The 13557-nt window shown below is 39.6% G+C and overlaps 1 protein-coding gene across 1 annotated transcript in view; it reads left to right on the top strand.

Annotated features, from left to right (window-relative positions):
- Positions 1-13557, top strand: part of col7a1 (collagen, type VII, alpha 1) — a 69535-nt gene that overhangs the window by 36866 nt on the left and 19112 nt on the right. Inside the window, exons 63-87 of the mRNA XM_080462636.1 lie at positions 563-634; positions 770-814; positions 960-995; positions 1572-1607; positions 2136-2240; positions 2321-2386; positions 2556-2591; positions 2902-2937; positions 3024-3071; positions 3152-3187; positions 3949-4074; positions 4183-4392; positions 4473-4508; positions 4588-4632; positions 4710-4826; positions 4923-4994; positions 6247-6291; positions 7238-7273; positions 8816-8851; positions 8941-8985; positions 9092-9124; positions 9249-9311; positions 9448-9483; positions 9946-10026; positions 10131-10199. Coding sequence (XP_080318762.1) covers positions 563-634; positions 770-814; positions 960-995; positions 1572-1607; positions 2136-2240; positions 2321-2386; positions 2556-2591; positions 2902-2937; positions 3024-3071; positions 3152-3187; positions 3949-4074; positions 4183-4392; positions 4473-4508; positions 4588-4632; positions 4710-4826; positions 4923-4994; positions 6247-6291; positions 7238-7273; positions 8816-8851; positions 8941-8985; positions 9092-9124; positions 9249-9311; positions 9448-9483; positions 9946-10026; positions 10131-10199 — 1566 coding nt within the window. The remainder of the gene's footprint in view (positions 1-562; positions 635-769; positions 815-959; positions 996-1571; positions 1608-2135; positions 2241-2320; positions 2387-2555; positions 2592-2901; positions 2938-3023; positions 3072-3151; positions 3188-3948; positions 4075-4182; positions 4393-4472; positions 4509-4587; positions 4633-4709; positions 4827-4922; positions 4995-6246; positions 6292-7237; positions 7274-8815; positions 8852-8940; positions 8986-9091; positions 9125-9248; positions 9312-9447; positions 9484-9945; positions 10027-10130; positions 10200-13557) is intronic.

The raw sequence follows: 13557 nt of genomic DNA, 5'->3' as shown, positions 1-13557 counted from the left end.
TTTATTCAATCCTGCCCAGTCTCCTGTCTGTTAGCATTGTGTAATAAACTACTCAGAAACCTTAAATAACTTAAATAACGACAAATAACAAAGTAAAGGAAGCAACCAGCAAGTAAATAAACAGGTAAATAAACAGAATGCACAAATGATGTTTAAAAAAGTAAACACCTCCTGCAAATTTCACAACAGTAATATGATATGATATGATATGATATGATATGATATGATATGATATGATATGAGTGAAGAGTAGAGAACGTGGAGTGAATTGTGGAGCAGAAATTGGTTTTCCTTATACTATTGATATGCATCATGATATGATCCAGTATATTTTTTCATCTAGTTTTACTCCAGGCGATTTGGTTTCATCAGTTCTTACAACGTCAGTCCCATCTTTCTGTATTATTGCATTAACATTCCTTTGATAATTCCCAAATAGCAAATGTTTAGTTTAGTTTAGATTCAGTTATTTATTCCTGTCACTCCAATTGTTTATTTTACACCTTTCTGCAGTTATTGTTCTCAGTAGTTCGTGCTGATTTGTGTTGGATGCATCTCCCAGGGATTGCCAGGATTACGAGGGGAGCAGGGACCCACTGGGCCGACTGGGCCTCCTGGCAATGCAGGGACGCCCGTGAGTTCACAAACCTACATACAGACCTTGACCTTTGGATCCATATATCTCTGAATCAGTCTTGTTCTACACTTTCCTTCTGCTATTGCTGACAATTTGCTTATTGAATTTGCCACTTGGATTGTTATTTTTCAGGGCAAACAGGGTGAAGATGGTAAATCAGGAGCCCCCGGGAAAATGGTAAATTTTTGAGTTTATTTTTAAACCCTGAAAGAAATGCCCACATTTAATGATATACTCACATGGGAGTGATGTTCTTTAGGGAAGCAGCTGTTACTCAGTTTGTTACTGCAGAGGTTGTAATGCATTTTGTTTTGTCTCCCAGGGTGAGGATGGCGTTCCAGGTGAAGATGGAAGAAAGGTTTGTTCTTCTTCATTGGTTTGATATGATCATCTGGCACTACCGGGAGTTTTGGTCAGTTTATCCACAATTTTAAAAAAAACTTAAAAAAAACTTGTGGCTGACCAAGAACAAAAAAGTCTTTCAAAATGGTGAAACAGAGTTTTTCATGTAAAATTAAATCAGATATTTGCGAGGTGTGTATGATAGTGCTAACTTTAATTAAAATCTCCAAGTGCTTTTAAAAAAATTAGTATAGCATTGAAAACTGATTTGTTTTTTTCCAATTATTTTGACATTCATAAAAAATAAACTAAACAAATAAGAAGAACCTGTTTTTAGGATGTGATTTGCGTTTGTGTCCAATTTTTTTCCGTATGTATGTTTTAATGACTTGATGAGTATAAAAGGTTTGCAGTATTTTAATATATATGTACTAATAAAGACCAAATATAAGGGTGTTTAACTGACGAATGAACTTTTTCAATGTATTATTCAGCAGCTGTATGTTGATAGGTTGAATTACCTATATTGTACCTATATTGTACTTATTGTATGTTTCTCTGGAAATCTGACGGGGCTATTTCTTATTCACAGGGTGACAAAGGCGAAACTGGAGCAGCTGGAAGAGATGTCAGTTTTCCTAAAACATCCTTCACATCTCTGTTCTTCTAATATGATTTTGTTGACAGATTTTTGTGCACTGTAACCTCTCCGACTCAATATATAGCACCCATTCCTCCTGTTTTGATCAAAGCTTCCTCCACTTTACTGCACACCGGCTTCTCTCTCGTTTCCGCCTCATCTCGTTGCCTCTAAAATGTCCACATGTCAACAGTAGTTTGTGCTCATGTTGACATCACACACTCACTCACTGCTCAATCAATAGTTCTCTCAGAAGTTGCTATATAAATTTACATCCCGGTAATGATTGAGCTTAGCCTTTAAGGGGGAGCCACTTCTGAGAGGAATCCAGAGGGGCGCCAAATGTCAGCGTGCTGTTTTCATGTGCAAATCCGTATTAATTATCTCTGGAACATCAGTGGAGGGGTGGCAGCAGCCACCTGCTTTGATTTTATAGCTCTCTCGCTGCTAGAGTTAAGGAGGAAATAACCCTGTTTAGAGTCAATCTCTGTTATGTCATCACATGTGTTTTTGTAGGGCCGTGATGGGACAAAAGGGGACCGTGGTCTTGCTGGACCTGCGGGCCCCGTCGGTTCTCCAGGAACTCCTGGAGTACCCGGAAGCATTGGTCCTCCAGGACAGGTGCAAGTTATTTCAAAATCGACTAGTTTGCATGCTTAATGTGTTATTTTTATCTAACCTGAGCTCTTGCTGCCTCTTAGGTTGTTTATTTCAAAGGAGTTGCAGCGGCACCGATCCCAGGTCCACAGGGGCCTCCAGGGACACCCGTGAGTTTTAGATTTCTTTTTTTTAATAAAGAAGAGGGGTTTTTTTATTAAATTTTTTTTATCTATATATATGTATTTCATGAAACTGTTTTACTTTTCCACACCTGGTTCTGTTTATGTATGTCTCACACTTTCCTGACATTTTTATTGTCTCCGCTTGGTCTTTCAGGGTGTCCCTGGGATCCCAGGGGCGGTGGGAGCAAGGGTAAGTTGTAGTTTTCTTTTATACCGTCTCATTTAACTCAGCTTCTCGTGATGCAGTAATGATCTCACATGACTATGAGTGAAAGCAAGAGAGAGTCGCACATTAAAAATCACCTTTTAGCGTTAGTTACATGTTTCTGGACTGTGAAAGGAAAAGGGAGTACCTGGAAAAAAACCCGTACGTGCACAGAGAGAACATGCAAACTTCACACAGAAAGATCCATAGCCCTAAGTAGTAGAAGCTTTTATTTAGAAATATCCTTTTTATCGTTCGGAAATAATTAAGCCTGATTTTGTTTTCTGTGGTTTAGGGGGAACGAGGTTCACCTGGCCTGAAAGGCGACGCTGTAAGTTAAACTTTGAACCATATAGTTGTGACAATGTGATTAATAAATTGTTCTGTGATGACGCCCTGATACTGTGTCATTGACAGGGAGACCCAGGAGAGGATGGGGCACCGGGTAAACCCGGAACACCAGTGGTATGATATCAGCACCTCATCCAACAATGTCAATATTTTTGGTTTCTGTTTTTACTGACATTTTTTGTTCCTCTCACCAGGATGTACAAAAAGCCCTTTCAAGCGTTGGTATTCTGGTATGTGGGCTCAATATTACTTATGGTTATAGCCTGTTCATTTTAACTCTGCTAAACGTCACACCCTTAGATTGTGTCAGTTATATCTTTTTGTAGAAATATTTCAACAGGATAGTCTTAAAGTGAGAACATTTCCTCACGCAGTGCCGCTTTTGCATCATATGAGTTGAGCAGTTGAAGTTGTGTTTTTTCCTTTTCTCATGCAATATGATGCTCATTCAATGAGTTGATATTGGTGAACGTCGATAACCTTTCACGATTGATTTCACATGAATTTGTGGAAGCGTACAGATCAAAAAGCAGAATACAATATAAAGGTAAATTTTTCACATAATTTGAACAGTGAAACCTCCATTTAGTTTAAACTCGTCATGCATACATTGGAATACTACTTTTTACTTGTTATTTACCCATTCCATCCAGATTATTCTATCAGACGATCAAAAAACACTTTTATCTCAAAAGATATTTTGTTAGATCACATGTTCTTATTTTACATTTCATATTTTTATCAGTTTGTTTTTTTTAACCAATTTCCTTTTTCATAAATCTTGACGTTTTTCTTTCACAACTTCCTGACAGAACAGTTATATTTCGAGATGCACCTTTTGCTTACTTTGCTTTTCTGGACAAAGCAAGGGAAAGTGACGCCAAGGAAGCTGACAAGCTATTTTTAAGATTCTTTTCAAAAGACTAAACGACAGATCTTTGTCAGAGGCTCTGAAGCGCATTCGCTGCTGATCTCCATCATGTGTCTGCAGATTTCGGATCTGAAGGCAGTTGTGGACAGCAAGGACCTGATCCAGGGTTTTGCAGTCCAGAAGAGAGAGAGAGGAGACAAGGGAGACAGAGGTGAATCTGGACCTCGAGGCCCTTCTGGTCTGGATGTGAGTGAAGCCAAAGACGAGCCACTTTATTTATTGACACCTTGCAGTGTACGGTAACAGTAAATGGTTTCATTCACATAATTATCTTTGTTGCCCTTTGGGCACCAGGGCGCTCGTGGCTTGGCCGGAGAGCGGGGAACTAAAGGGGACCAAGGTGACCGGGGTCCTGCGGGAGCCACTGGGCCTCCAGGAAGAGCAATTGGAGAACGAGGGCCCGAAGGACCCGCGGGGCCTGCTGGAGAACCGGGCAAGCCTGGAATACCAGGAGTTCCTGGACGAGCCGGGGAGCTCGGCGAGGCTGGGAGACCAGGAGACAAGGTGAGAGGAGCGATGAGCAAACCAAGGAGAGCATTTCAGGTGTAATCCACATGATATCATTTACACCTTCTGTTTTTCAGGGCGATAGAGGAGAAAAGGGTGACCGAGGACAAGCTGTAAGTGATAGTTTAGATTCATTCATTTGACAGATTAAAAAGTTTTCCTCCACAATTCAGAATTTCTTCTTTGTATCAGGGTCAAATTGGATCAACAGGAGTCGCCGGCCCACCAGGTCAAAAGGTAAAGTCCGTCCTGTTGGTGAAATAGTTGCACAGTATTTTCAGCTTTAACAATATGAGTTTCTGTGCATTCTACAGGGAGCATCTGCTGATTCAGTGCTGGTTGGGACCCCCGGCGCCAGAGGAGTTCCTGGAGTAGTAGGACCTAAAGGAGAGCCTGGTGCATCAGGACCATCGGGACCTAAAGGAGACCGGGTAAGTGCCCCTTCATCTTATGCCTGTGATTTTTTAACAGTGGTTAAAGTTAGGAATAGAAATTTGCTCATTTTCTATTTTTCCTTTGTCAAACAGGGTTTTGCGGGTTCTCAGGGAAATAAAGGTGACAGAGGAGAGTCTGGAGAAAAAGGGCGCGACGGCTCACAGGTCAGTCGACTCTCACCTGAAGTGAGGAGTCAAGATATTTCAATAAACTCTGAAAGCAGTTAAAAGTAATAACCCTTTTAGTTTGAACCATTTCTTATAGAAACCAGTCATTTATAATGGAAACTGATTTGGTGTATGTTTGCCAATTCATAAGCTCCAGTCAGCTTGTGCCCATTGGCTCATTTCTGGAAACAAGTGGAAACAGTTCTGCTCTGCCTGAAAGTGTTGAAATATCTAGCAGTGTTTTTAAAGCTCATTATTAATGACATATTTTTACATTCTATGTTAAACAACCAATTATCACATGCAAGTTGTCTTTGTTCTTCCCATATTACCACATATCCACTATTAAAGGAGCCGGTCCTTTACCGGCTACTGAGGGATTACTGACCCCAGTTTGACGAGGGAGAAAGTTGTTTTGTCTTTTAAGAATATTGTGTATTTTGTTTAACCCTTTCAATGGCAAACTGGTTTGTATGGCAATTATGTCCCGAGCAACCAGAAATTTTAGTCTCGAATAACTTCGTATTCACTTTTTCCCCACATTTAACAGTGGAACTTTACTAAGCACTATGGACAGAAATCCGACACAGTCCCTCCACACAAGAGGATCGTTCACACAAAAGAGAGAGAGACAAAACAACGTTCTCCTAACAGAGGCAACCTGTGTGGAGGTTGAAAGTTACTGCGTGCATGGACATACTCCATCCATATATCTGTACTCCAGCTTCCTCCAACAGTACAAACACATACTAAATATCAGATGAATTACCTGTAAGAAATTGATTGTAGGTGTGCTGTAAGTGTGTGTCTGTCTGTGTGTGTGTTTGCTCTGTGATGGACTGGTGACCCGCAGGGTGTCCTTTGCCTTATTGTCAGCTGGAATTGGCTCCAGCAAATCACTACCTGGATGCAAGAATTAGATTTGCTATCAAATGAGATGTTAGACACACCGAATAATGGCACAAATATTAATCAGATTCATAAAATGTCAAAAATGAATGTTGGATTATGATGCAGGTCCAATTATGGATGATTTCAAAAATGCTTTTTCCCTCAAACACTTGAGTTTTTGTACCTGCCCAGTTTTTTCAGAAAAGAGCCGTTTGCTGATCGGTTGGCTTAAGTTTGGCACAATTTCGATTTTCCTCCTATCGTTGGTCAAAATAAGACCCGAAAACAGTTTCTTTTAAGGAATGAAAACTACTGAATTGGAAAAAAAAAGATGACAAAATGTGGTTTGTCATTCCAGGGAATACCTGGAGAACCTGGAAAACCTGGCCAGGATGGTAAACCGGTAAGTGGAAGAGTCAGAACTAATCTCTACTTTAAAAAGTAAAAATGTAAATAAACTAAAAATACTGCGATTTAAAATGATTCAGTGTTGTGTATATACAGTGAGCCTTTATTCCAGCAAACTTGGTAAGTACTCGTGAATCCATGAGGTAAATAAAATTGTACAATTATTTTTGTTTGTTCAAATTAAAGCATTTATAGAAAGTTTAGAATTACCACAATGTAATTTGAAACCATTGATGCTATCACACACCATCCAATTCACCAGACTTGGGTCAGTATGTTTTACGTCCCAATGAAAGCAATCATATGTGTTTTAAATTATATTCTGTGAGATAATCAGCATATTGGGTTTTATATATTATGTGACTGGTGATGATATGACGTGCCGTAGCTTACATTCTTACCCTTTTAACCTTTTAAACGAGCAGTTTTTGTTTTCTTGAAAGACGGAAGTTTCATCTTTTCATCTTACCATACAATCCACAGTGATTACGAAAGCCCGTCTCGGTGTTGTGTGAGTCATAATTACTTGTGTGGCCATAGGTAAATATAAGGAAAAGGAAAGAGATGATAAGCGCTTCCTCACATTTTGTATTTTCCTTCCCTGCATGTCGGAGCAGGGCTCCACAGGGCCTGCTGGTCTTCGAGGCCAACCAGTGAGTAACTAGTAACTCAGTCTGCTTCCAGGCTTGATCTGCGGAGATGAATCACTGGGTTGGCTGCAAACACAAAACCAGTGGAGCGCTTATTTTTTCCTCTTTGGGCCGAGGCTTCATAGATCCCTGAACAAACCCCTTTTATATCTGTGCGTCTATTAGCTCACCCTCTAACTATTCTTTCTGTCTGTATGTGTCTTATCGCTGTCCATTTCCTTTTCTGTGTTGTCTGTTTCCTTCCTTCCAACTCTGTCCCCCCCCCACCCTCCTGTCTTCCGTCCTTTCCAGGGCATGCCAGGGTTCCCTGGAGTTCTAGGCAGACCGGTAGGTTTTGTGCTGCTTGCTGGCATGTAAGAGTTCTGCAGAAGTCTGGGTGGGGAGAAACCTGACCCTCTGGTATCAGATACCAGTGGGAAGGTACCAGATCTGACAAATCTGATGACGCCATTGTTAAAACAACAAGTTGCTCCAACTATGTCTGGAAAGAAAAAAAACGAAAGACCCCAGGATGCACAGACTATCATGAACTTCAGAGGCAGATTTCAAAACTTTCATCTTAATTTATTTGTGTAAAAATAATTTTCATTCCGAAATCTTTTGGGAAAATGAGATTATGGTTCAAGTAGCTTTCTGAATGTGGAAGGAATCTTACAAACATGGTATTCAATATTTAATAGCGAAGAAAGACTGTCAACTGACAGCTCTGAACGAGGTTCAGTGTACAATAGTGGGAGGGAATTGGGTTACTCCAAAATGGCACTGTTATCAATTTGCTTGAGTCTGCTTATCGTGCATGCAGCTGGGCCTGCTGTCTGCTGTGTGCTTATCCCTCGCACAGAACTGATTATTCAGAGCTTACCATGCAAGTGTTTCTTTGTTGACATTGTTGATCCTCTATACTGTTCCATCTTTTGCCAAGCGTCATTGTTGTACAGTTATGTATGTCCACATTTAAATGTCTACGTATGACAGCATTTTGTCTCACTTATTGTCAATCTAAACTACATTTGTGGTCATATTTTGTATACACATTTGTTCTCAAATGTTTTTACAAATGAGCACATCCTGAGAAATTAGCCATTATCAGCACTACAACCAACCTGAACAGACAAAAGTGGGGGCTTACCGGATATTATTGATAATTTATTCATCATATGATGGTATATTCAGGCAAATTTGAAAAAAATGTAGGACGATATTTTTTGAATGCCAGTTCAAAAGAATTGCAAATTACAGTTGAGAGAGTTCATTTAAAATGTTTAATAAAAGAAGAAACGTTGCAATGACCATTTCAATTTGAAGAGTAAAGTTGAAATCTTAACATTCCAACATCATGCTCAAAAGTGTGTACTTATTTTTGACATTTTCAAATGGCATGTAGCCTTACTACTCGAGTTTTCTATTTTGGTAAATGTCAAATGTTATTTACTTTCTTTCTGAGAGTTAGAGAAGAAGATCATTATCAAGGCCATCGGCCAGTCAACTTGACTTCTTCTGCTCGCCAGGTTCTATCCCCACTAAATGTCACCACTCAGCACACATCTCATTTGTGTGAACCACACAGACTGAAGAGCAGTGTTGAGGGGGGTCAAGTTATTTTTTAGTTTCTATCCAGGTCTATGTGTTACCTGCAGTTTTATTATCATAAGATTGGCATCAGTAGCAACTCCAAGCAGGGGTTCACAACTAAAAGAAGAAAAAGAAACAACAACACAGGAGCGGTGCTGTCATCTATAACTCCTCACAAAATAGCCAGTCAGCCTGTCCAAACTCTCATTTTGTCCTTTGAATTAGAACCTGGGTGCAGTTATTTTATCTCTGAATGATATTTTTCTAATATAACTTTACTTTTGATTTCACCTTCAGGGAAATCCAGGAGAGCCCGGTGTCAGGGGGCCAACGGTGAGTAGGACACACAGCGAACTTTGCATTTGTCAAATCAATAAACAAATTCAGTTTACATGGTAATGACCCGTTTTGTTTTGTTTTAGGGTCCTATGGGTCCCAATGGGTCACCAGGTCCAGCAGGAGTGAAGGTAACTTTAATTCTTTTGGAACATTTATAATAAATATTTAAATGTTTAAATTCTTTGCAAAAGCAGTTGTAGGCAAAAGTAATTTAAAGCTGTTTTTCTTTCACAGGGAAATCAAGGAGAACCAGGTGTTGGTGTTCAGGTAAATAAACTACTGTTTTTTTTTTTTTACGGCTTTCACTTAAAATATTCACGGTGAATAATGTTCAGACAATGTAGACGTATGAGAAATGTGCAGTCTGTAAGTAGAGTTCTCCTGCCTGCAGGGTCCTCCCGGAGCCCAGGGGAGCACAGGTCTGCCAGGACCAGCAGGTCCCCCAGGAGCTGTTGTAAGTGCTCCTGAAAAATCACAGCTTTTGTTCAGGATATATGCTGTTTTTGTTCTTTTATTGAACCCAATTGAAAAATCTCATGGTGTGTATCAAATTGTTTTCTTTCACAACTGTCATTCTTTTCTCCCCACAGGGTCCGCAGGGCCCTCCAGGACTGTCAGGGCAGGTGGTGAGTGCGTCGTTTTAATCGTCCTGTTTCTGTGGCTGCAAAACTATGTAATCAGAAAATTACAAATGAATGACTGAGATATTTCAGTTGTAAGTGAAAATAGATACAGTAGGTAAGTGGAGAGAATGCTTTATATACACCATACTTGATTTTATTATCCGCACTGAACAAGTCACACAGTTTTTGTTTTTCACCCTGAAACACAAACAGTTCACCATGTATTTAATAATAAATATATCATTGTAGAATAGATATCTAAAATGTGACTCTCAAAATAAAAAAATATTTTTAAATTACTCTTCAGCATTAAATTTCCCATAAAGTTGGGAAATTTAAAGTTATTATGGAGACTCAATTTTAGAAACATTTTTGTGGTCTAAAAAAACATGTAATGCAAGTGCACATTGTGTTGTGGTTAATAAGTGCATGTTATATGTATTGAATATGTGTGCTTCTCCACAGGGAGAATCAGGTAAACCTGGTGTTCCTGGTAGAGACGGGGTGCCTGGCAAAGAGGGGATACCAGGATTACCTGGAAAACAGGTATTTATGTGTGACTGCATGTATTGCTATTTCTGTGTAGTATGTACCCGTGGCATACATGGGGATGTTTTAATTTGGTTAACATTCTGCACTTTTCTCCTCAGGGCATTGTTGGGCCTCCAGGCCTGGCTGGTTTAAAGGGAGAGCAAGGAGACAGCGGTCCTCCGGGGAGGGTGAGTCCATGTTGTAGCATCTCAGCAGCCTCCGGCTGAAACAGGGACAGATAACACCGTTGGCTTTGTGGTTGCTTTTTATTGGATGTTATCAAGCTTTGGAATGATTTCCTGTATGGAGTAATAAAAAAAACCTGTCGGGCTGTTTGTAGCAGAAGTTTTCGTCTGATGCACAGCGATGGGTGGTCGTACTCCAACTCTTCCTTCAGGGGCTTCGCTCAGACTCTTGCTTTTACCCCTGATGGTGCTCCAAATCAATTCCTCTGTAATTTCCACTCATTCTGAACTTGGCCGGGACTCCCACTGTTGGTGGCCTTAAACGATCCAGGTAGCTGGCACAACAACCTCGGATGTTTTAACTCTGATAACGTTTCGTTGCCAGCAGCAGGGTGAATCATGTGACTGTGAGAAGCATCATGCCAAAAAAAGTGCTTGCAGCAAAGAAAGGGGAAGAAAGAGAACTGTAACATTTCCCTGACTCATGCGGAGGCATTTGGCTTTCAGGGCAGTGCAGTAGTTTGGGATTAATCAACCTGGGAAATATGATTAGTGTAGTCAGACCTAATCATGTGTGATGCAGTATATCCAGATACACATACGTGTATCTGTCATCATTTCTGTCTGAACACATTTCTGTCTCTGCATATTCAAAGAATAGATTTAGTTAGGCACATCTACCATCTCATATCTGGTCCACTAAAGGGACTCTTCTATTTAATATTGAGTCTCATTTAGCTTTTACTGATTTCTGTTACTGGACCTTCTGTGTTGTACATATCATTTATGGTGAACATATATAAATGAATATCCACCATGATTATTGGTTGTGGTTGTATTTGGTAGTAATACGACTAAGTAATAAGACTTCATCTTCCTGCGCAGTCAGGCTCACTGGTATTTCTCAGTTAGATGACTCTTATTGATTGACATTCGAATCACAAATTCTCTGGCATATGCTCAGCTAGTGAAATGAGCTTTCACTTGTCTGCTGCAGAAATAATCTTATGCAGTACAGCCCGGGATTTTTTTGTTGCTAAATGAGGGAAAGCCCTGTGGAGACCTCCCTCTCTAAGAATAAAAAGGGGCAGGCTGTGAATATGAATTATAGCTAAATCCTTGCATAAATTTATGGATAATTGCCTTGAATGTTCTATTAGCTGTATCCTAGCCAGCCAGTCTGCAAATAGCACAGCCTGTGATGGATTGTTTGGTATCCAGCTATACTTGCCTCATAGTTGATAAGATATTGAAAATGTTTCAATATCTCATTCAATGACGTTCCACCCTTGAAACATACTTGACGGATACAGACCTGATGCCACCTTTTCAAGTGATTCATCATTTTTAAACTAGTCAAATATATTTCACCTTTACAATTTTTCTGATTTGTGTGGCCATGAGTAAGATTGTTGTTTTCTGAATGTTGGCACCAGCACATAGTGTGTCCTGTACAATTCAGTGTTCATTGTGTTATTTCTCTCAGCATTTTAATTGCCACTTAATACCAGCGTGCCAGTTTAGTTGGCAGCAATACATGCCTGAGCGAGATCAGAGTCACTAAGACTGACAGACAGGGCCAGACATTTTGGGCCATGAGCTGTTTCAGTTTTTTATTCATACTTTTCTTGATAGAAGTTGATTTAACTTTTTCTCTCTGGGTTGTGTATGCCTCTGCGCTGGTGACTGTGACAAGCTGAAAGAATTACCTTTTCACTATGAAGGGATCTTATGTTCCATTCTTCGTGGTCATTCTTGCTAAAGTATAAACCATGACATATTTTTATTTGCCACAAATGTTGATATTAACTACATGACAATTTTAAAAATTTTGGTTGTTACTGTGTGGTCACTGTGACTTCAGCTATACATGTTCAGGAAAGTAAAGAAAAGTGATCTTTTGCACATCTTCCTCCAGAACACTGGGAAGGTTTTCCTACAAAACCTCGTCTTCATATAAATAGCTGTTTTTATGACGTCATCTGCAACTCTGCTTCTGAAGTTCTCAGTGAGGCCACGTTCTTGCTCAGTAAGACTGGAAATGGCTGAAAAGGTGGTCTTTCTTTGCACAGGGCTCATCACACCACCATAAAAAATATCCTTTGATTATCTCAATCTGACTTTTAAGTATATGGTCTGATGCATTTTTAAATTTATGCTACAGTAAAAACAAAATGACTTGTAGCCGCACTGCTTTTTGATTTCATCATGGTACCTATATTAAGCTGCTACTTTTTGTTATGCATTCAGTGTTGTATCCAGTGCAGCAACAGCAGATCCTTGGTTGCCAGAAGTCAAAAAACTTCCTACCTGTTATGTCACTTTTTGAAAAGCAAAATGCATTTCAATAGGTTTCCTGGCATACTGTATTTTATGATGTGGTAGAGGAGAATACAAAATAATTAGCTTTTAATTCACAAATAATTTCAGTGTGAGACAATATGACAACTTTGTGGCAGATATAAAACACAGATCTCGCGTTGGTGATGCTAAATTGCTCATATGAATCAAGGTTTGTCCTGTGATGGACTAATGACCTGCCCTCTGCCTTGGCTCATGGTCAGCCGGGATCAGCTCCAGCACCCTGCGACCATGAATTGGACAAAGCAGTCTAGAAGATGAATGGAAATGCTGGTTTGGCAGCACTTCTGAAGAATGGAGCCATTTAGTTTAGAATCCAAAGCAGAATTCACAGTCGGAAAAAAAACAACAACCTTGTAATTCAAAAAAATAACCTCAATTTTTTAGGTTTTTCAGGTCAACTTTGTGGTCAGTTTCTCTTACATCTTGATTGTGCTTGCAGCTTAAACCAAGGCAAGGCATGTATATCTTTTTAAGACCAGACATAAACTGTTCCAGGTGCTCGAAAAACATGTTATTATATTTGTGTCTTCATGCTTTTCTGCAAATTTTTGAATATTTTCTACAAGAGCTCTGATGATCATAATGATGAGTTACATATATTCCTCACTGGAAAAAGCTGCGGTTGTGCTCTCAACACTGATGTAAATGAGCTTCCAGTTTAAGATGACCTGAAATACTGTGAACGTTTGTTCCTCAAGTGAGGAGCAGAGAAAATAAAGGCTACTTTACATTCTTAGATTTGTCTCTGCGCTCAGAGTAAACTGCTTCCAGATTGTCTGAGCTATGTACTAATCACAAACTGCAATCAGGAATCTATTTAGACCAGTTAGTGTTTTAGTCTACTGTCACCTACAGAAAGCTTGTGATGTGTTTAACTCTCTTGGAATGCGTCGGCACTCTGAGCTGTCTGATATGTATATGTTTTATTATGTATTAACTCAGAGCCGCAAAAACTCTGTTAATCACATTCACATTCACCCAAAACTCTAATGTAGGC

Source organism: Lipophrys pholis (genome assembly GCF_963383615.2).
Source record: "Lipophrys pholis genome assembly, chromosome: 4".
In the NCBI taxonomy this organism is placed as follows: domain Eukaryota; kingdom Metazoa; phylum Chordata; class Actinopteri; order Blenniiformes; family Blenniidae; genus Lipophrys; species Lipophrys pholis.
Note: the sequence above shows the minus strand (reverse complement) of the source record. Positions and strands in the feature narration are given on the sequence as shown.